Source organism: Cebus imitator, unplaced genomic scaffold (genome assembly GCF_001604975.1).
Source record: "Cebus imitator isolate Cc_AM_T3 unplaced genomic scaffold, Cebus_imitator-1.0 Scaffold135, whole genome shotgun sequence".
Classification (NCBI taxonomy): Eukaryota; Metazoa; Chordata; class Mammalia; order Primates; family Cebidae; genus Cebus; species Cebus imitator.
The window spans coordinates 1,111,262-1,134,247 of NW_016107450.1; the positions used below are offsets into that span (position 1 = coordinate 1,111,262).

At 43.6% G+C, this 22,986-nt stretch overlaps 1 protein-coding gene across 2 annotated transcripts in view; it reads right to left on the bottom strand.

Moving 5' to 3' along the window:
• CACHD1 (cache domain containing 1) overlaps positions 1-20,689 on the bottom strand; it is a 228,154-nt gene extending 207,465 nt beyond the window's left edge. Inside the window, exon 1 of one of the 2 annotated variants that reach the window (XM_037743111.1) lies at positions 19,310-19,450. In XM_037743111.1, coding sequence (XP_037599039.1) covers positions 19,310-19,360 — 51 coding nt within the window. In that variant the 5' untranslated portion in view covers positions 19,361-19,450. Of the gene's footprint in view, positions 1-19,309; positions 19,451-20,094 lie in introns of those variants that run through there. The other variant, XM_017541535.2, reaches the window with a different exon arrangement.
• Between the last annotated feature and the right edge of the window lie 2,297 nt (positions 20,690-22,986).

Genomic DNA, 22,986 nt, shown 5'->3' on the forward strand with positions numbered 1-22,986 from the left:
TATGGAGAAACCCCATCTCTACTAAAAATACAAAAAAATTAGCCGGATGTGGTGGCGTGTGCCTGTAATCCCAGCTACTCAGGAGGCTGAGGCAGGAGAATCACTTAAACTTGGGAGGCGGAGGTTGCGGTGAGCAGAGATCATGACATTACACTCCACCCTGGGCAACAAGAGCTAAAATTCGTCTCAAAAAATAAATAAATGAAAATAAAACATATTATAACACTTCCCCTTTACCTCATCCTTAATAACTGGAGATCCATCCTCCTCATCTATCATCCCCACACACCCGGGACTCTTCCTGGCTGCTCAAATCTAGAAGTGAGAAGTGGAATATAAAATTCTGAAGACTTAGCATTATGTATCCTCACATGAAGAAAAAGCAAACAATTCCTGAGACTGCTGGCATCAGGCATTGTGCTAGATATTCTTACAAATCTCACCTTGTTTAACTCTACAATAGCAGTAGAAATAGCCCCGATTTTTATAGTAAGACACCTGAGGTTCAGAAGGATAGCATGAAAGCTTGGATTAAAATCCCAGTTGTCCTAAACAGGCTTTTGCGAGTTGCCTGAGAACGGAGTCTGCTTTTATAACTCCTCTAGGTGAATGTTGTTCCAGACAACAGACTCTGAAATGAGCTTTGAAAGCCAGACTCTGTGTAAACTGGGGATTGCTGGAACCGTCCATATCTCTAACCTCATTTGGGGAGGGTCTCTGCACTACTTAAAAATGGCTTTTAGTTTGGAGGACTCACTCCTCCTTCAAAAGCACATCCACAAAGCCTACAAAGGTAAGCATTCCTGGCAGGCCAGTCCTGAGAGACTGGAAAATGGAAAAAGTCTCAGGGCAACTGGCAGTTCAGTTATAAAAAGGAAATAAAAAACCAAGTTGAAGGTTTATAGAAAACACACAGAGGAAGAGGGAAGCACAGTAATTGTTTACAAGCCACTCGTGGGCTGTCTAAAGACAGCTAAAATGCCATAAATAAGAAATACAGCTTGGAACAGACTAGCATAGAAAGAGTTAATCCCTCAAACACAGTCCTCCAGGGCACATGACCCATGGACATCCATCAAGCAAAAATCTCCACCATTGCTTATGAACAATTTCCCATGATTTCCTAGAGCTGACTCTCATTCCCTGCTGTTCCCAGCCTGCTTACTAACTAATCCCCCAGTAGAATGTTCACTTCAGGAAAGCAGGGCTGTATGTGGTTGTCATTTCTATCTTAGATATCTACAGAGTACCTGGCTAGTAATAGACTTTAAATATATGTTAAACGAAGAATTATTTAATTTCTTACTTAATTTTTCTGGTTAAATTGTTTCAATATGAGAATCATTTCTAATGTTTTAAAGGTGTTCCACAGTGATATGAATGATTTGAGGAAAAAGACATTTATAAAATTCTACTGTGATTATAAAAGTAAGAATAGCTCAATATTTACCTATACAATTTTGATCTCAGTCTGGTAACTAACAGAACCAATGTATAAAAGTCAAATTCTAATGAAATGGAAGACATCTGAATTCACTGGAAAAGGCATACAGCTTGGCAGATTGTAGGCACAATGTGTATTGAAAGAAAGAATAATGAAGGAACATGTCATTATGTTAGTAGACCTCCCACCTCTTCATTCAACATCAGGCATTTTGGGAAAGAGTACCACAATACTCTTACTTCAATAATTTATGAGCAAAAACACTAAATGAAAATTCAACAAGAAATGTACCATGTTACATGCAAGTCCTATATAATCTTGATTTGCATCAAATAGTGGACAAATTTTTATGAGGAAGATAAGCTCAAAAAGGATGTTTTTCATACTTTACCTCCTTAATAATATGTTACTATGTCATAATGAGATTCTCTGTACAATAAATTCTCTATAACTGTTCAGAACTAATTGTTTTGGGAACTACAAACCTCTCAAAAATCATTTATAAAAATCATGTATTTATGTTACTTTGCAAATACATTGACTATTATTTAGTTTCACTAACTATATGAAATGATTGCAGGCTGTTTAAAAACCACATCCAAAAGTAACAATTCTCTTTGTAACTTTTCTCAATATCATTACAGAACAGACAGAGCCAACTAGAAGTCAAAGATGGACAAACAGATTGGTCAAAGAACTGAAGCTTACAAAACACAAATCATAACAGCATCTACCACCAGCTACTTAAAAACCCAATTCTATCTATAAAGCATATCATTCTACCTTAAAAACCCAATTCTATCTATAAAGCATATCATATTGTTAAGCTGTATCTGTAATATTATGTTTATAAAATGTAAACCCCACCAGCATGGGCAATTCCAAACCACAATCCCATCACCATCACCTCACAAAAAGTTGAAATTATACTCAAATATATAAAGTATTAGAATTGTCTTCTAAACTAATTGATTTGGATTCTTCTATTAACCAAATGAATTAAGTAGTCCCAGGCACTATTATTGACATAACACCACCATGTACTTCCTATGTTCATGTCTGTCTTGAGATTAGGTATGGCAGGTGCTAAGTAGATAATCAGTCACTTTTTTTTTTTTTTTTTAAAGAGGAAGCAGCATAATGAAGACACGAGCCAAAATGATCAAAATCATTTTCTGTATTCTATTGCCAGTGGAATGGTACAGTGATAATTGTAGGAAATATTGGTGTCACCTGTCTGCTCTCCAAATCACTGGATTGTGTAGGTTATAAAATCTGAGTAGAATCAACCCAGCTCTAGGCTCTAGGCTCTAGGAGTAGGTCCTAATTGGCATAAACTAATGCAATCCCATTCTCTTGTATTCCATTAAGGTCCAATCAGAGAAGCCCAAGGCATCCTTCAAAGCCTGGGGGAGAAAGTTTGCTGAAGAGTGTGCTGTACCTCTGGGAAGCCTCGCATCACTGCGCTCATTTTACTACAGGCAATACCAGGCTGAGGATAAACTGACAGCCAGGGGGTGATAGAGCCAAGACAGTGAGAGAAGGAAATGGAACCAGCCACAGGGATCCTTCTAAGCAAAAGCCAACTCCCTTGCTCTTCTGCATAAAACCTTCCAATGGCTTCCCATTTCAGCCAGAACAAAATCCAAACTTGTTCTCCACAGTGATCCTACCCTCACTTATCTTCCTTTATTCCGACTTTTCTTCAGTGCCTTCTTTCAGCCCTTCACACACACTGATCTCTTTCCCTCCACAGGTCTCAGTATGCTTTATTCCTTCCTCCAGTTCCTCCGAGGCTGCTACCAATCATCATTCATGCCTCCACCCAAATATCAGTACCCTCAAGAGGCCTTCTTCGAACTCCATGTTAACCTACTTTATGTCCTTCACAGAAGTGGTCAGGGTCCAACATTATCTGCACTTAATGTTTGCATGTTTAAATATTTATCTCCCTCTTATAAGAATGTAAGCTCCTCAAAGACAGGGGACTCTGTTCTATTCATCAGTGTACTCCCAAAGCTGTGCTGGTGCGTAACAGAAGTTCAATCTATAGTTCTTTCAGACTGACTAACTGTAACTAAGCCCAAGATTCTACACAGGCCACACTGACCCAAAATCTTAAACAATGTTTTGTTTTTAGCTGAAAACAAGATCTGCAAAACCCACAGCTCTCTCGAAGATTTTTATGTATCCCGGATTACACTTTAATATTTCTAATCCTGGATGTCATTATTATTTAATATTTTAATAAAAGCAAATTTCCTGTGAGGACAATGTCACTTGAAAGAAAATAAATTTGTAGTAGCAAAATTTGGCCCTCATCAGGAAGATAAAAAGCACATCCAAATACATATGTGTGTGTGTGTGTGTGTGTGCGCGCGCGCGCGCTCTCAAAACTTGACAATAAATGAACATATGGAAACTTTTTTGGGTTATGGAAGTGTTATAAAACCAGATAGTGGTGCTCATTGCTTAATGCTACAAATTTAATAAAAATCATTAAATTATTTAAAAATCAATAATAAACAGCCCAATTTAAAATTAGCAAAGATTTGGATATTTCACCCAAAAAAAGATATAGTAATGGCAAACAGGCACATGAAAAAATGCTCAACATCATTGTTCATTAGAGAACTATCCACTAAAACCACAATGAGATACCACTTCACACATTTTACAGTGACTAATATTAAGATGACAGATCCTACCAAGTTGTGATGAGGCTGTGGAGCAACCATGACTTTCATACATAGCTGGTGGGAATACAAAGTAATATGGTCCCGTTAGAAAATAGACTGGCAGTTTCTTATAAAATTTAACATACATTTAACATATGGCACAGTAATCCCACCCCTAGAAATATGAAAACTTACATTCAACCCAAAACTTGTACCTGAATGTTTAATAGCAAATTTGCAGCATCAAAAAACTCCCAGCCTGGGCAACATGGTGAAATCCTATCTCTACAAAAGTACAAAAATTAGCCGAGCATGATGGTGCGTGCCTGTGGTCCCGACTACTCAAGGGGCTAAGATGGGAGGATCACTTGAGCCCAGGAGGTGGAGACTGCAGTGAGCCGTGACTGCACCACTGCACTCCAGCCTGGGTGACAGAGCAAGACCCTGTTTCGAAACAAAACAAAAAACTACCAAAACTCAACTGTTCTTTAGTTGGAGAATGGATAGACTGTGGCACATCTATACAACAGAATGGTACTAAACAATTAAAGGCAATTAACTACTGATACATACAACATGGATGAATCTCGAATGCACTGTGTTAAATGAGAGATGCCAGGCTCAAAATGCACCCATAATGTTTTCATTTATCCTCTTCTGGAAAAGGTAAAACTACAGATATGGAGAATATATTGATGATTTCCAGGAGCTTCAGGTGGGGGAAGGACTGACTATAAAGGAGCAGCATCAGATGATTTTGGGGGATGATGATCCTGTTGTATATCTTGATTGCAGTGATGGTTACATGACTGCATTTTCAAAATTCATGAAACTTCAACAAAAAGTGTGTATTTTCACTCCCATTTGGATAGCTATTGTAAAATAAACACACCAACCAAAAAACAAGTATTGGTAAGGTGGGAAAGAAATTAGAGCCCTTGTGCATTGCCGGTGGGAAAGCAAAATGGTACAGCCACTACGGAAAACAGTACAGCAGTTTCTCAAACAATTAAACGGCAACCATATGATCTAGCAATTTCACTTCTGGGCATATACTCAAAAGAACTGAAAGCAGAGACTCAAACAGATATTTGCACACTCATGTTTGTAGTAGCATTATTCACAGTAACCAAAAGGTGGAAGAAAGCCAAGTGTCCACTGATGGATGAACAGATAAACAAAATGTGGCATATACAACACACGATGGAGTATTATTCAGCCTTAGAAAGAAAGGAAATTCTGACACAGGCTACACACAGATGAACCTTGAAGACATTATGCCAAGTGAAATAAGTCAGTCACAAAAGAACAAATATTGTTTAATTCCACTTTTATGAGGCACCTAGAGTAGCCAAATTCAGAGAGATAGAAAGCAGAACTAGAGAGAGGAAGGAATGCGGCATTATTGTTCAATGGTACAGAGTTTGGGAAGATGAAAAAGTTCTGGAGATGCATAGTGATGATGGTAGCACAACAATATGAAAATATTTAATGCCACAGAACTGTACACTTTTGGCCACGCCTAAAAGTTACTGGGAAATACACCAGAATTGACGAGGAATAAGAATCCAAATTCCTCACTTCGCATCACCCTTCTGCTGGTATGCTGTCAGCCGCCTGGCTTTCTTTCAGTTCTTAATCTATACCAACGTCCTGTCTCTCAAGGCCTCTACAAAGCCTCTTCCTTCTGTTGGAATGCTAGACCCCCTAAGCCTCTCCCCTGGTTGCCTCCTCCTCCTTCTGCTTTGTCCCCTCCCAACCTCTCCCCTGATTGGCTCCTCCTACTGCTAGGCCCCTAGCCCCTCCCCTGATTGGCTCCTTTCCATCCCTGCTTCAGATTCCCTTTTAGAGTTGTCAATCCTGCTCGCCCATGTCCAATAATGATTTATTGAGTAATTCTAAGTGCCAAGCACCATTCTACAGGAATATAGCATTGAACAATACAATGTTTACCTGTGAGAGGTTAGGGGGTACGACAAACACTAAAAGAAACAGGGTAGGAAACAATGAGGAAGGGCAAGTGAGGGTGCTATTTCAAAGAGGGCTGGCAAGGATACTCCTTGCTGTTCCGAAGCAAGTTCAAAGGTTCTGGGTCAGGAATGTGCTTGGAGTGCTGAAAGAACAGAGCATATGCAAGGGGGAGGGGAGGTAAAAGATAAGGTCACAAAGGTAGCAGGAGCCAGATCACATCCAGCTGTGAAGACCACCAGTAATTCACGGTTTTACTGAGTCAGATGAGAACCTTTAGAGAGTTTTAAACATAGATATGTCATATCTGACTTACATTTCTAAAAGATCCTCTTTTTTGGGTGGGGGGAAGGGGGGTAGAGACAGGGTCTTACCATGTTGCCCATGCTGGTCTTGAACTCCTGGCCTCAAGGAATCCTGCCACCTCGGCCTCCCAAAGTGCTGGGATTATCAAAGTGAACCACCACACCCAGCCCAGGCTGCCCTTGGTTCTCGTTCATTCTCTCTCTCTTTCTCTTTTCTCTCTTTTTTTTTTTTTTTTTTTTTTTNTTTTGAGATGGAGTTTTGCTCTTGTTGCCCAGGCTGGAGTGCAATGGCTCAATCTCAGCTCACAGCAACCTCCACCTCCCAGGTTCAAGCGATTCTCCTCCCTCAGCCTCCCCAGTAGCTGGGATTACAGGCATGCGCCACCACGCCTCGATAATTTTGTAATTTTAGTAGAGACAGGGTTTCTCCATGTTGGTCAGGCTGGTCTTGAATTCCCGACCTCAGGTGATCCACCTGCCTCGGCCTCCCAAAGTGCTGGGATTACAGGTATAAGCCACCGCACCCAGCTCCCTTGGTATTCTTTCTAAAGGCCCCATGTTTCCTTCATAACGTTACTCAAAACTTACAATGTATATTTTTGTATAAGATTATTTGTTTAATGTCAATTTCCTCTAGCAAGTTGCATATTCCATAAGAGTAGGAACCATGTCTCTCCCTTTGTAAAAACATAAACTCAAATCCAAGCATACCTGACCTGTGTTCAATAAAGAATTGTGAAATGAATTTACTAATGATATCTAACCTCTAGGATAAAATAGCTCCAAGTATATAGTTTGCAAGCACACATACATTTTTGTACTTTTTACATTCCTAAACGTAGCCCAGCTTTCTCTAGGTGAATAAATGAAACATTAGAACCAACTAATACTTAAAGAGTCCTAATGTGCTTGAAGTCCTAATGTTCTTGATACTGTAGCAGGTACTTCTACTCACTTGAAACATTCTTCTTAATCTTTAGTAGCAGATAAAGACCCAAGACATTTCACAGTAATTCTAAAATAATGAAACAGACACATTAAACATAGTAGTAAAAGCTACATGTGTAACAGTAACTACTAAAACGTTACAAAGTCTACCATTTAAAGGCTGCTGGGTAATTGTGGTCTAGACATTTTTTGGGTCCTCATCACGTGACACAGACAGTGGTAACCATACCAGGACTACATCGATGAGTAAGTCTGTGCTCTTCCCTGCAAGAGCTCATGCTCTAATAAGTAATCTCCAGGATGTTTTACTGCTCGTAACTCTTGCCTACATTTGTTATTTGAATATGTGTAAATAATGTATTTGCCCCTTTTACAGTCATCTGAAATTATACTATCTCAAGTTGAAAACACTCCTAAAAAATGTGTTTGGTTCATAATTAGCACACAGGCTAATCCCCCTGAAGACTAAAGAAGTGGCAAATTTTCCCTTTTCACAAATGGTTCAGTGAAGCCAATTCTGGATCAAATAGCCAAGACTGCAACAAACAAACCAACCCAATCTATACCCTCCGGGTTTTTCCCCAAAACCACTCAGGACAGCAACAACTCTGTGACTAACAGTCCCCTAGAAAGGAATGGAACAAGAGGCAAAAAGCACCGACTCTCTCCTGCAGTGGCCAAGGGAAGCTCTCATTCAGACACCACCAAACAGAATGTGGAAACCAACCCATTTCAGCATGTCCTGTCTTTGGGCTGTCATGAGAATATAGGCTTTAGAGATAGCCAATTAATTAAAGTGGATTGTGTTAGGACAAAGAAGGCCAGTATTATCCTGGCAGAGGCACATGGAGTAATCTAAGTGAGGGAAAAAAAATCCCATGAAGTGAGTTGGCAAATGATAGAGAATGGACAAGAAACCCAATAGGTCTTTCTACACTTCCAATCCCTAAGAAATGAATGCAATGCGCACAGAAAAAACTCTTAAAATATTTAAACACACAGACATATGCTACCAGTAATATGGACATGAAAATATCCTGAAACCATTTATAAATACTATATATTTATATCAGAGATAATGATATACTTTCAATTTTCTTCTTCAAGTATCTTTTCATGGTAATACATAGTATAGTAATTGCCAAGGGTTCATGGCTTCTCTGTAATATTTTTTTCCCTGTATAGAATCCTCACCTTATTTTCAAGTGATATGGAAATAAAACTATTTTAAGCTGATTAGTTATTTTATAAAGAGTCAAAGCAGACTGATGAATCTATATTTCAGCATATTTATAGATCATTAATTTCTAGCCAGTTGTTTTTTGAATTAAGAATTTTAAAAAAGAAAGAAAAGTTGGCCACCATATACTACACTCAGTTTGTATTTTTCCTTAACATGCACCTTATCAGCTCTGCCACAGCTGAAGTGATTCCAAATTGCTTTATGACACACTTGGATTTTCTCTCGCTAATAATTCCTCCTTCCTGCCCATGACTGGCAGGCTTCTTCCACACTGCAGTAATGTGGGACAGCTAATTATCTGCCAATCCACCTTGCTATTCCATACTTGGCGACTTTTATCTGCACAGGACAGCTGCACTCTCCGCGTTTGAAGTAAAATGTCAGTCTCTGCTAATGCAACAAGACTTACATCACTAATGATGTCTCCACACTTTGAAGAAACAACTCAAAGCCTAATTAAACATTCAGATTCATTTTCACTGGCTTGCTGATTTTCACTATCCTTCCACCAGGGCCTTGAATAGCTTTAAAAATACTCCATGCAAAAACAAAATAAAATAAAAATCCAAGGGGAAGCAAGAAAAAAAAAAGTGCTGCTGTCTTGGGCTTTGAATGCATCTTTATCATAACTGTTACGGTTGGAAAAGAACCAACACATTATCATGTACAAGATAAGAATTTACTCCCCTGGCTTCCAACTCTACAATTACAATAAAGCATACTATTTCCAGAGAAATATGGACCATAAGCTACTTTTTATACTTCCCACTCTAGTATTTAGGTGTCGAAACTTTCAAACGGCAATTAACTCAGAAATCACTTGACCGTGTAAATCTGAAGTAGAGAAAAGCTACCTTTGAATTCAGAAAAAAAAGAGGGCAAGGCAAAGAAACATTTAAATGACATTTAGTTTGTTTCATCATTAAATTAAATGAACGAATCCTCCAAAGCAGTAATCCTATTGTAATTTTCACCAAAAAAAAAAAAAAAAAAAAAGAGAGAGAGAAAGAAACAACTTCATATTCCTAATGACTAGGGATCTAGTCACATCACCTCCAAATACAAGGAACTCACTTAGGCACACAGTTAGTTTCCAAAAGCAGCTAGTTCCCAACTCAAACATTGAGAAGCCACTGCCAGCCACATTGAAATAGAGGGAAGAACCTATTTAAGAAGTAGGCATGCAGGCTGGGCATAGTTGCTCATGCCTGTAATCCCAGCACTTTGGGAGGCCAAGACAGGTGGATCACAAGGTCAGCAGGTCATAAAATCCAATTTCAAAATAGAACTTTACCTGAAAATTACACGTGGAATTTTCTTCTGTGGCCTTTACATAAACAAACACGAAACAAAGTCATTCCTCCTCTAACGGTTTTTGTTTTGTTTCTTTTCTTTTCTTTTCTTTTTTTTTTGAGACGGAGTCTTGCTCTGTCACCAGGCTGGAGTGCAGTGGCACCACCTCAGCTCACTGCAACCTCTGCCTCCCAGTTCAAGCGATTCCCCTGCCTCAGCCTCCTGAGTAGCTTGGACTACAGGCATGCACTATCATGCCTAGCTAATTTTTTGTATTTCAGTAGAGATGGGGTTTCACCATGTTGGCCAGCATGGTCTCGATCTCCTGACCTCATGATCCACCAGTCTCAGCCTCCCGAAGTGCTGGGATTACAGGCGTGAGCCACCGTGCCTGGCCCAAATTTTCTTTTCAAAAGGAGGATGTATACTACTATGTCAACTTTCCTTCTCCATTCTAAGAGAAAAATGGGGTATGTACAGTATAATATCATGAAAAGGGTGAAAAAAACAAGTCTAAGACCAAAACATGAGTTCTAAATCTATCACTTACAACTGGTATGATCTCCAGAGAGCCACTTCCTTGGTGGGCCTCAGTTTCTGTAAAATGAATATTTGTAAAACAAGCAGGGCAGATTTGACTATCTCTCTGGTCCATCCCAGTTCTCACAGCAGCCAGTGATCTGAGAGGTCAGGGAGAAATGGCACATCGAGGCAGGCCTGCTGGATTTGTACAACTCCTCAGGAAGGACCACACTGGGCAGCCAGCCTGTCTTTGGACCGGAAGCAGGGAGTCCAACTACATAGGCTCAAACTGGACTTAGGGAGGCAGAACCCAGAAATGTAGCAGGCCTTGTCAACAGGTGACTGCTGAACAGTGTCTGAGTCTGAAATCACTTTAGCTGCATTGTCTAGGTTCTAAGCTTTCTTCAGATTTTTGTTTCTTCTCCTCAGAGCACATCACCTCCAAATACAAGGAACTTACTTAGGCACACAGTTAGTTTCCAAAACCAGCTAGTTCCCAACTCAAACATTGAGAAGCCACTGCCAGCCACATTGAAATAGAGGGAAGAACCTATTTAAGAAGTAGGCCGGGCGCGGTGGCTCACGCCTGTAATCCCAGCACTTTGGGAGGCCGAGGCGGGTGGATCACAAGGTCAAGAGATCGAGACCATCCTGGTCAGCACGGTGAAACCCCGTCTCTACTAAAAATACAAAAAATTAGCTGGGCATGGTGGTGCATGCCTGTAATCCCAGCTTCTCAGGAGGCTGAGGCAGGAGAATTGCCTGAACCCAGGAGGCGGAGGTTGCGGTGAGCCGAGATCACGCCATTGCACTCCAACCTGGGCAACAAGAGCGAAACTCCGTCTCAAAAAAAAATAAATAAATAAATAAATAAAATAAAATAAAAAAGAAGTAGGTATGCAGGCCGGGGACGGTGGTTCATGCCTGTAATCCCAGCACTTTGGGAGGCCAAGGCAGGTGGATCACAAGGTTAGGAGATTGAGATCAGCCTGGCCAAGATGGTAAAAGCCCATCTCTACTAAAAATACAAAAATTAGCCGGGTGTGGTGGTAGGTGCCACTGAATCCCAGCTGCTCGGGAGGCTGAGGCAGAAAAATCACTTGAACCCAGGAGGCAAAGGTTGCAGTGAGCTGAGATCACGGCACTGTACTCTAGCCTGGGTGACAGAGCAAGACTCTGTCTCAAAAAAAAAAAAAAAAGTAGACATGCAAAGAGAGAAAAACGGCATACTGGCCACATGCTTTAAGCCCTAATCCAGTCCTGCCCAAAGATCTACCCCAGACAGTTCAATTGCATAGGGCACTAGCTTCCTTTCTTGCCAGTGTGAGTTAAGCATTCTGCTGCCCACCATGTAACAAGTCTTGTGACATCAAGGATCCAAGAAATACTCCCCAGCTTGACCTCTGCTTACTTCTCCCACCTCTATTTATGCCCTTTCTTCCCTCTATCTCTCTAAACTCCAAAACCATAATGCCATCTTTCCACTCATCAAAGGTGCTATGCTTTTCCTCAAAAAAGGAGCCTTCTGGGAAGTCCACTCTGACTAGCAACTCCTGCCTGCCAGAATCCCTCTGTGCCCATAAATAGGTTAACATCCCTGACACTTTCTCCAAGCATCCCGAACCTCCTCTCATAACATTCGCTACATCAGAATTAACTGATGGGCACCTCAAACCTAACATAGTGCCTGGCAGCAAGTAAACATTCATCTGTGTTGAAGTCATTATGATGACAAGGAGCTCAGCTCTCAAACAATCCATTTTAGAACTCCTCTATCAGAAAATTCTCCTTTGTACCACAAAGAAATCGGCTTCCCCATAACCTGCACACAAGCACTGTGCTTTCTGGGACGCATTGAATAATTCTAACCCAGACGCTGCAAACTGGTGGCCTCTGGCCCTATCCAGCCCGCAGACATGTTTGGTTTGGCCCACATAGTGTTTGTTGTTGTTGTCTTTTTAACTGAATTAGTTGCCAAAATTTTCAGGATAAAGATGTTTTATTGAAAAAACAGATACCCAGCTTCTCCTAAGAAACAAAGTCATGTGAAAACCTTGGGCCCACATGGCTAGTAGGCAACAGAGCAGCTGAATGGTCCTGTCCTCCTTCAGCCTTGGCACATGCCCTCCAGCTTGCAACATCCAACACTACTCCCTGCTTACCTACACCTGGTCCACTTCATTCATTTTGTCTAACTGACCCCCAGAAACATGAATTAGATATAGCAACCCCCCAACTCATAGGTTGTACTCTAGATCCCATATTTTAGGATTTCTTTCTATATTGTCTTGAGCTATCCAAGTTGGTTTAGCCTCTCTGGATAAGACAGAGCTCTCGGGTTTCAGGGGGAGGCAGTCAATGTCCTATATTACGCTCAGCCTCCCTGCAATAAGGCACCCAGTGAATATTTGCTGACAGACTGATCAGAAGACGTCCAGCTCTTCCTCTTCAACCCTCCCCTCTTCTCTCCCACTTACAGCTTATCTTGCTTAGTCCTTTTCTGACTCTTGTCTCTTCTGCAAGGGGGAGAGAACAGGGATAATCAGTAGATTTGGTTCATGTTGCAGCAGTCCAATGTGGGTGCCTAGACTATATGCCAGCCTTTAAGAAAACAAGGACCCTCCCAGCCTTGTGGGGAAAGCCAGGCATGAAATCGAGGACCAGACAGCACAAACAGGGACAGACTCAGAGGAGCTTCCCCAAAGAAGCTCGACATTACATCTAGCAGGTTGGGGAATTTGCTGGCCAAAGGTATTAGCTAGTTGGCAGAGGTCTACGAGACTCAGCAAGGGTTTTATTCAGGCACATCATCATTGTTAAAAAAATGTGGCCTAAACAACCTCCAAAATATTTATATTTATTTGTCAATTGTAAATTTTATATGCTAGTGTACCAATATGTTATGTATACTATAAAACATTACAAACATAGAAATTAAATAAGGATACAATAAAAATGTCATGATGAGATTATTTGATGCCTGGAATTTGCTTCAAAATAATCTGGGGGGAAGAGCATGTGGAGGCAGAGGTAGAGATGAAACCAGCCTGACCATCAGTTAATAACTGTCTAAGCTGGGTGAGAGGCATGTGGATATTCATATGCTATTTTATTTACCTTTGTATGTTTTTAAATCTTTGTAGTTTAAAAGTAAAGAAATACTTGAAGAAAATGCCAGGCCTAGCATTTTCTTCAGAAAGCCCCAAGCATGGTTTTGTACCACATCCAAAGGTATGGTTCACAGAAACATACCTTCAAAACCTGGGGACAGAGGATTGGCCACATTGAAATCTGCAGGTCTACAAATTAGATTTCAGTTTCATTCAGGCTCAGGAGCTACATGTTTATTACCTTCCAGGTTCTGTGCCCTGGCACGAAATGGACTGCTCTCATAGGTTGTCTTGTTGTTGCTGTTGTTGTTTTGAGATGGAGTTTCACTCCTGTTGCCCAGGATGGAGAGCAGCAGCGCAATCTCGGCTCACTGCAACCTCTGCCTCCCGAGTTCAAGTGATTCTCCCGCCTCAGCCACCCGAGTAGCTGGGATTACAGGCATGCACCACCACGCCCAGCTAATTTTGTATGTTTAGTAGAGACGGGGTTTCTCCATGTTGTCAGGCTGGTCTTGAGCTCCTGACCTTAGGTGATCCATCCTCCTCGGCCTCCCAAAGTGCTGGGATTACAGGCATAAGCCACCACGCCCGGCCTGCTCTCATATTTATATTTCTGTTTATTGACTGATCCTACCTTAGGCCCTGAGCTAGACACTTGGTTATCCTTTAAAATATGTTTCCCCCCATTAGCTACATGAAATACAAAGACACTAAAGTTCAGAGTGATTTAATAACATGCCAGAAGTTACACAGTTAATAACTGGCTGAGTCAAAATTCTTGTCCCTGTTGTCCCTTCATATTTTGAATTTCAATAAATTCTTACTCCAAAGTCCAAGCAGATCCAAAATAAATCCCACTCCCCCAATACCAAAATTCCAGTTCTGCAAGGTTCCTGCCTGCTCATCCATTTAAGCTCAAGGAAGGAGCTCCTCAAGCAGCAACCAGAAATAGCACCAACAAGTTACAAAGTGTAAAACCATCTCCTCTCCCTCCCCCAAGTCCTTCCAGACTCAAGTACTATTGGCAGGAAAAACATAATAAGCACAAGGAATAAGGCCAGCTAAGATAGGCATTAGTGAAAAGGAAGTCGAGGAAGTGCTAAGAACAACAGAGACAGTTTATCAGAAGTCATTTAACATGCTTTTTCTTGGGTTCATTCCTAACAAGTTTAATTCAGAGTCAACCATCTGTCAGTGGTCAGTTTTCTTCTACTCCAAATATCTATTTTCAAAAGGAGGCACAGCAGTTTTTCCACTAAGGTTTATATAGTACACAAGGCATAGAATCAAACCACATTACTTGCAAATACAGGTGACTTTTCCTTTAAAACCATTCTATATTGTGTAATTACACATTCAAATCATTCTAAACCAGCCCTGTCCTGATATGATGCATGTGATTTAGAGGAAATTACACATCTTACCAAACATGACTGCAAATCAGCTTGCAGTTATAATTGAGCCAGCAAGATATTTATGTCCAATAACCACAGAAGCTCTAGGATAATGGCCAAAGAAATGAGACATGAGAGCACAGGAGTCAGAGTCCTGTTCAGGTGTTCACGATACACCAACTACCTTGTCCAGTGCCACCAAAGGAATCAGAAACATCTGATGAACTACTGATTTGGCTATGCTTCATGTTTGAAGCTGCGCTGCTGCTGCTGCTTTCAGGACTGGCCTGTGTGTGTGGACATTTCACTGAAAAGGACGATGGAGAAGCAGCTAACTTCCTTGACTTCGCCAGAGGAGCTTGGGCAAGGATCCTCTACGCTCCCATATCTTGTTTCTCTCTCTGCCACTGCACTAACCCTCTGCAGTGTAACGCCTCTATGCCTCTCGCTAACCACCTGTATCATAATGTCCCTTTTTGCGTCTATTTCTATCATTAGTTGAGAGAGTAAAGGCATGGGCCAGGCTTTAGTCACCTTTGATTGCCAGTTTAATCTAACCCAAGACGCTTCATAGAGCAGAAGCTCCCCAAAAGTTTGTTGGATATATTGGGAAAATGAATAATGCAGGACAGACAGGGTGCCTCACACCTGTAATTCCAGAACTTTGGGAAGCCAAGGTGGGAGGATCACTTGAGGCCAGTAGTTCCAGACTAGCCTAGCCAACAGTAAGACTTCATCTTTACAAAAAATAACAAAATTAGCAGGGTGTGGTGGTATGTATGTGTAGTCTCTGCTACTTAAGAGGACTGCTTGAGCCCAGGAGTTTAAGGTTACAGTGAACTATGATCACATCACTATACTCCAGCCTGGGAGTACAGTGATCATCTTATGAGAAAAGACCCTGTCTCTTAAAAAAAAAAAAAAAAAAAAAGAATTGGAATAATGAATAAGTGCATTGCTGTTTTACTGCATACAAAGAAGGCTTGCTCTTTACTGCCAGCTGTAGTCACTATTTAGGACAATGCTTTATATCTTTGATACTTCTGCCGTAGCTGAGTCCTTCAGTTCCAGAAGATACTCTGTTCTAGCTGCTGCATTTTCTTCAATTGGAGTTGAACCTCCAGTTCTTGCTTCTGGTATTTCTTCTGCCCTGACGGGAAGAAACTCTGCTCCTCCCTCCCTCCCAGGCCCCATTCAGCAGCTGTCTGACCAACCTGCTGGTCTGTCTGCCAAGTTCATGGTAAGTGTGCCCAGCCCAGCAGAGTTGTGTTTGAGCTAACATCAAGGCAGGCACACTGGCCATGTGCCAGGCCCTTGCTGTTAGGAAGCCTGTATTGTCATATAATGTTAAATGGGCCTTATAAGTGCCTGGCGAAATGGCTCCCAGAGCCAGATATGCCTTCTAACAAGCAGGCATTGTTACCTAACTGGTTTGCCTGTGCAATCGTATCTCCTCCTCTAGAACGTAAACTCCTTAAGGAACTATGCTGGAAAACATCCTTGTAAAATACCATGAATGCCCAGTATAGAGCTCCATGCTCTGTAACCTTTCAATAATTATTTCTCTATTTGAGAACAACCACATACATCAACACTTCTCAGCCCCAGATTAACATTAACAGCTGCCTTTACACGCACTATTTCCTTTAAGTCCACAGAGTAAATCTCAAGATAGAACCACCATCCTCAATTTTACAGATAAAATCACCCAACTTGCAAGTGGCAGAGCTGGAATCCAGGTCTCTACCTACCCAACATGGGGCTCTGGCTCTTTCCATTCCACGATGCTGCTTGATAAAAACTTGTTGCATGAATAAACAGGCAAAAACAATTCTCCTTAGACATGGCCACGTACTGCTCCCAGACCTCAACAACACCATGGCTCCTCTGCACCAGACCCATGGGGAGATGTTGATTAGGTTTTTGACTTCTATCTGTGATGTATCATGTCTGCTGCCAAGGGAACAGTATTCAGTGACAGCTTTCCCAGAGCACTGGCAGAATTGGTTGGCACAACTTATTTAAAGTTTTTTTCTTTTTTTAATTTTGTGTATTATTAATGAGGAACAACAGAAATCACGAGTAGGCAGCCCCATTGGAGAATTTTCCAAGAAAACTTTCAAGATACACGCTTTTCAAACTGTCTTCTCTAACAGCAAGTGCAAAAACTACATCATGGGAAACTACAAAGCTGAAAGAAGGCTAGCTTTCCGTTTTTGTAAAATTACCCCCTTGCCACTTGAAATGCTGCAAAACAACAGGCCTGGTTTGAGGGCTACTTTGTAATTTCTCAAATTAAAATTGTCTTTGGAGAAATTCAGCAAAAGCATATACAAGTCCAAACGTTGACTTTTTACCTATAAAGAGATCTATAGAAGGTTTCTCATAAAGTGAGATGCTGTCCTGAAAGGCCTGTACTATGCTCAAAATACCAAGGTCAAATAAAAGGAGTCAATCCCTTAACCAAGGGAAGACATTCTTTTCCAAAGAGACACAATGGACCCCTCTCCACCCCCACCCTGGCCATCTTCATAGGAAGTCCCACCTTAAAGCCTATATATGAGGCTTACTTCTGAAAAAAAGATTAGCTCCACATCTATAAAATTCAACATACCGCAGGGAGGGCTATATAACCTACACTTTAGGTAACTAAACCCACATAATTTCAGACCCACTGAACAAATCCCAAAGGTTTACGGATGAGAATGTGGGGCTCAAAATCTTTGTTCTAAGGCCAGAAATCTAACCAGCATTGATTTTTTTTTTAAACCAGTCTAACTAAATTAAAAAGATACACTTTCTGCAATTTTCCCAGGTAGAAAGAAGTGGCAGATCAATGTACAGCTCAAGAAGTGGAATTTAAATACAGTTTGTGTGTCTCCTTTCAAAAAAGGAGAGAAGCCACTTCACATTTTGCCAGACAAAACCCTGTCCACAGGAGGTCCATTTCCACAATGGGGTCGCAAAGGTGTTAGAAAGAGGCCAGTTGGGAGGAGATAAAGGGCCATTTGGGCATAAACCCCCCACAGATCAGACCTTTTTTTCAGAAGTGTCTCTTTTTCAACAGGGAAGTCTTTTAAAACTACATTTGCTTAGGATCCCTACCTGAATGACAATGTGTTGGGATCCAATTTCACCTTTTGTCAAGGACTGGGTGAGAAACATTAAACGGCTGTCAGCATCTTAAAAAAAGCAAGTCCTTAGCTTACACAGAAAAAGCAAGGGTGGGATGGTGTGGGGAAATCCTAAGATTTCTTGTCCAGCCCTAGTGATAGAGTGAAGGTAGCAAATGCCTACAAATCCTACAAGCAGAGGCCACAACTCCAATATGTTCAGTTTCCTTTATTAAAAGAGGTGCCTCAATGCAAAAATACAATTGTTTGTGCACTGAATGGAAACATTCACCACTATTTTTTTTTAATTCTAGTTTTCTATCTTTTCTAAATGTCACTTCATTCCTAGGAACTCAGCAATAATCAGAAATCTGAAAACGCATATGGAAAAAATTACAACTGAATCTGAACCCGAAAGATTGGCACAGTTGATGAATCTTAAAAGCTTATCTACTATTATGCAAATCAAGAAAATCCAACTCCCTTGCACTCCAGGGCCGGGTGCCTGCAAATAAATGCAAAATTACCTTTCAAAACCTATCCACTCCTCAATCTCATGGCACCCTAAAAAAAAAAAAAAAAAAAAAAAAATCCCAATGGTCTTAAAAGGTCTGTGGAACTTGCCTTAGGAAAACTGTAACCTCTTGGAAGGAGACTGGGTTGGGGAAGTGGAAGAAGAAGAAGGAAGAAGAAAAGAAGAAGGAGAACAAGAAGAAAGTGGATGAAGATGAAGAAGAAAGAGAAGGTGAAAAGAAGAGGAGGAGGATGGAGAAGGAAGAAAGAAGAAAGAGGAGAAGAGAGAGGAGGAGGAGGAAGCAGAGGAGGAAGAAGAAGAAAGGAGGGAAGAAACCTAAATCCCAAAAGCGACTCAAAACACCTCTCCCGGTGGGAGGTGGAAGAAGTGGTCACAGTAGGATGGAAATCAGAAACCTATTCCAAGAACGCATTCTTGGAAACTTCGATCTTTAGAAGACCACATTCATCACCATGATTGTTAGAATGTATAAGAGAATGGTGTTTATTTACCTAAAAATATTATAGCAAAGGTTTCAGGCTAGGAATGTCATCTCAACCTCTCCTAATCTAGTGGACCTTTACAGCCAAGTGGATTAAAATAACAGCGGGACAGAATCTCCAGATGGTTGTGTTCGGCAATTTTTACTACTGTTGGCCGTGAGTAACATCATCAGGATTCCTTACTAGCGGCGGGCTGTTTTTCCGTCAGTCCCCTTTCCTCTCCTGAGGAGTACTGACATGATAAACAACCTGGAGAAATGGGAATCTTACTCACTTTGCTGCTTCTTTCCTCACACCAAAAAGGTACACACGAAACAAAAATCATACAGCAGACAGCACGCAAACCACAGCACAAAACGCGGAATGCAACAAAAAGAGCCCTACAGCAGGATTACAGTCGGGAGTCTACTCGCAATCTACCAGGCCAGCCCCTCCCCCGTGCTCCCGGGCGGGGAAGGGAGCGCGGAGCCCACTCTGAGGGGGGCTCTCCGCCGGGACCTAGGTGTCCCTGGAGCAGCTGCATAAGCCGCGGCGCCTTCCCTCCCGGCGCCTGTCGGTGCGCCTCGGTCTGGGGGACGAGAGGATGCAGTCAAAGGGGTAGGGGTTGGGATTTCGGAAAATCGACCGAGCCAGGCAGGGCTGGCTGCCCTGGGATGGGCACACAAAGAGGGAAGGGGAGTTTGTAGGGGTGGCAGGGTGAAAACAAGCGTACAAGGGAAATATGTGCAAGTTAGAGAAGAGGTGCGAGGAAACCAGAGAATCCTGGACGAGACGAAGGAGCCGTGCTCAGAAGAGACGGGGCTGTGTGGGGTCAAGTGGGTTCAGTGCAGAGGGCAGGGGATTCTGCAGAGGAGAAAGGGAGGGGTAGACGAGTGCCTGGAAGAAGAGTTGGTGCATTGTCGGGGTCTGTGCAGAGGACAGCGGGGTCCGACGGGAAGCGGGCCTCCGTGCATGCAAGGAGCCGATGCACACAGTCCAGGGGACTTGTACCGCGGAATGGGATGTGGCTTTGCGCAAAGGAGAAAGGCGGGATGCCTGCCCAGCTCGGGGGCCACTTACCTGCATTGTGACGACCCCCAGCTCCTCGGCCGCCAACCTCCGCATCTGGCTGGCCAGCACTTGCGCCTCGTCCAGGATGGAGAAGTCGGCTTCGGCCCCGGCGCCCAGGAGCCAGCACGCTACCAAGCAGAGCAGCCTGAGGGGCGGCCGCCGTGCCCGGGCCCCGGCGCGGCCAGACAAGCCCGGACCACGGCGGGCCAGGGCGGCCGCCCCGGCCGTCTCCTCTTCCTCCCGCTGGCGGGCCATGCTGCCTCCCCCCACTCCCCGCCGACGGGCTTCGGGCGCGGAGAAGCGGGGAGGCGGCCGTGGGAGGTGCGCCCAGGGCCCGCTCGGCGCACCCCGAAAAACTTTCTTCCTCTCCAGCAGGCTCGGCTCCGCGCCGCGGTGGCGGCGGCTCCCAAACTTAGGGGGCGCCCGGCTACAGCACGGGAGCGCGGGCGGCCACCATCGCGGAGCTCCGCGGCGGGCGGGGGAGGAAGCGGCCGCCCGAGCGGTCCCGGGAGCCCGGCGCCCACTCAGCCCCCGCGGCGCAGAGGGCGTCTCCGAGAACCCGGGCACCCGCAGGCCGGAGTGCGCGGGCCGCGGGGCTGACAGTCGGAGTCGGAGCCCGAGCCGAGCCGCGCAGCTCTCGCTTCCTGCGAGTCCCGGCGCAGCGAGCAGGCGGCGGCGAGGGCGGGCGGCGGCCCCCGGGGGAGGAGGAGCGGCGGCGGGGCTGCGAGGCTGGGGCAGCCACCCGAGCGGAGCGCGCAGGGAAAAGGGAGGCTTCACAAACCCACACAAGTGAAAGAAAGAAAGCAAGCGGCGGGGAAAGGGAGGCGTCTGGTGCCACCACGCTGCGCTCCGGCTCCGCGCACTTCCCGGCTCGGCCGCCGCGGCGGCTGCGGTGATTTATGGAACCAGCGAGAGAGGCGGGGAAATTCCCCCGGTGGCCCCTCCTCTCTCCCTGGCTCCCGCCTCAGAACCTGCCCCCCGGGACGCTGGGGGCCGGGGACCAGCGTCTCTCTGCTCGGGGACCTGGAGCCCGCCGACCTTCTCTTGGCGGGAGACGGAGACCCGCGCCAGCACTCCCCGCCTCTGCCCGCGCCAGGGAGCCCGGGTTCCACCCATCGACAGTCCCTTTAAGTTCTAGGACGCTGGCTGGCTGCCTGGCAGCGGTTGGGGAAGAAGAGGACTGCCATGTGTGGGTCCACTCCCTCTCCTCGATGTTATCTGTCACGATGGCTAGCCCGCGTTCCACCCACAGAAGTCTGTTGCAACCAGCCACCGTGTGCCTGGCCCTGGGCTCTGGGGTGTGCACAGTATCCTTTAATCTCCGCGACATGCCATAGGAGGTACGTATCTTTATCCCAATTTTTTTAGGTAACAAAGACAGCGGCTTAGACAGGTGGAATAAATTGCCGAAGGTCACTCAGGGGATAAGAAACAAATCCAGAATTTAAGCCTATGTCTTACTCCAAGGCTCTTGCTCCTAAACACGACAGAGTTCTGTCTCTCTTTGCAAATGAACCATATGATCCCATCAAAAGCAAGAAAAAAGAAAAAGAATGACTGAACCAGAGTCCACCGCGCACACACCTGTTCTCCCAAGCATGGAGGGGCAAGGTTAACCTTCCTGTTTGTCCCTGACTGCTGGCTCAGGCTCGCTGAGAAATCACCTGTTGGAAGCACCTGGAATAAGTCAGCCGGATGTGTGTGTGAAGAACCGCCACTCTCCCTTCCAAGCCCTGTGAGGTTGCTGCTTGCAGTTTCCTGGAGAACAGAGCCAACACTGGAAAGTTAAAGGACTAGTCCAGGGCTACCTAGCAGAGGTGGTAGTACAACTAGAAGCTGGATTTAGTCTCTTTTCATTTTACAGCAAAACCTTCTGTTTTACGTCTTTTACTGTATTGTATTAAAAACTCATCTTGTAAACTCTCCCTGGCCCGTTTTTACTTCATCGTGATCACTTCTCTATTCTCAATTCCCCAATCAGTTTTGTCCTTGCAATATTATGTTGTCATTTTGTAACTTTTTTTTTTTTGAGACGGAGTCTCGCTTTGTCGCCCAGTCTGAAGTGCAGTGGAGCCATCTCGGCTCACTGCAACCTCTGCCTCCTCGGTTCAAGAGATCCTACTGCCTCAGCCACCTGCGTAGCTGGGATTACAGGCATGCGTTACCATGCTCTACTAATTTTTATATTTTTTGTAGAGACAGGGTTTCACCAGGTTGGCCAGGCTGGTCTTGAACTCCTGACCTCAGGTGATCCACCTGCCTCAGCCTCCCAAAATGCTGGGATTACAGGAGTGAACCACCTAGCCTGGCCCGTGATGTTTGTTTTACATACTGAGGCAAGCATGCTGAGCATGGAAACTAATCCCTTCACCTCCATCCACACAAGCACATAATAGTACTGGAAAAATGATTCTTGAGTTAATAATAGGATAAAAACCTACCTGTGTGTCTTCTATTCCTCGAGATGAGCTGACATTTGTTGGAAAGATGATCCTTTAACTCCTGTTTTTTTAAAATTGTTGTATCTTTTATATGATACTCAGCAAGACAATACATTAGTCCATGTGATAAGTGGAAGAGTAAAGAACAAAAATAATAATGACAGCTAGCATTATTAATTTTTTTGTATTAGATTCTCCAAGGTTACCATCACCAAGGTGTCACACATCTCTAAACTCCCTTCTGAAATGCCTTCACAATAGGCATTTATTGCCCATTTTTACATGTTGATATTTCTTGAGGTCCTATTTCTTGGGATTCTAATACAATGTCACCGTTTTTTCACTCTAAGGTTCTTTTTGAGGACTCTCAACCACACCTATGCCTTCAATTATTACTAAAACACCAGAGTTTGGCATACTTCTAAATAAAGCTCAACCTGGATCTCCATTTTTCTAGCTA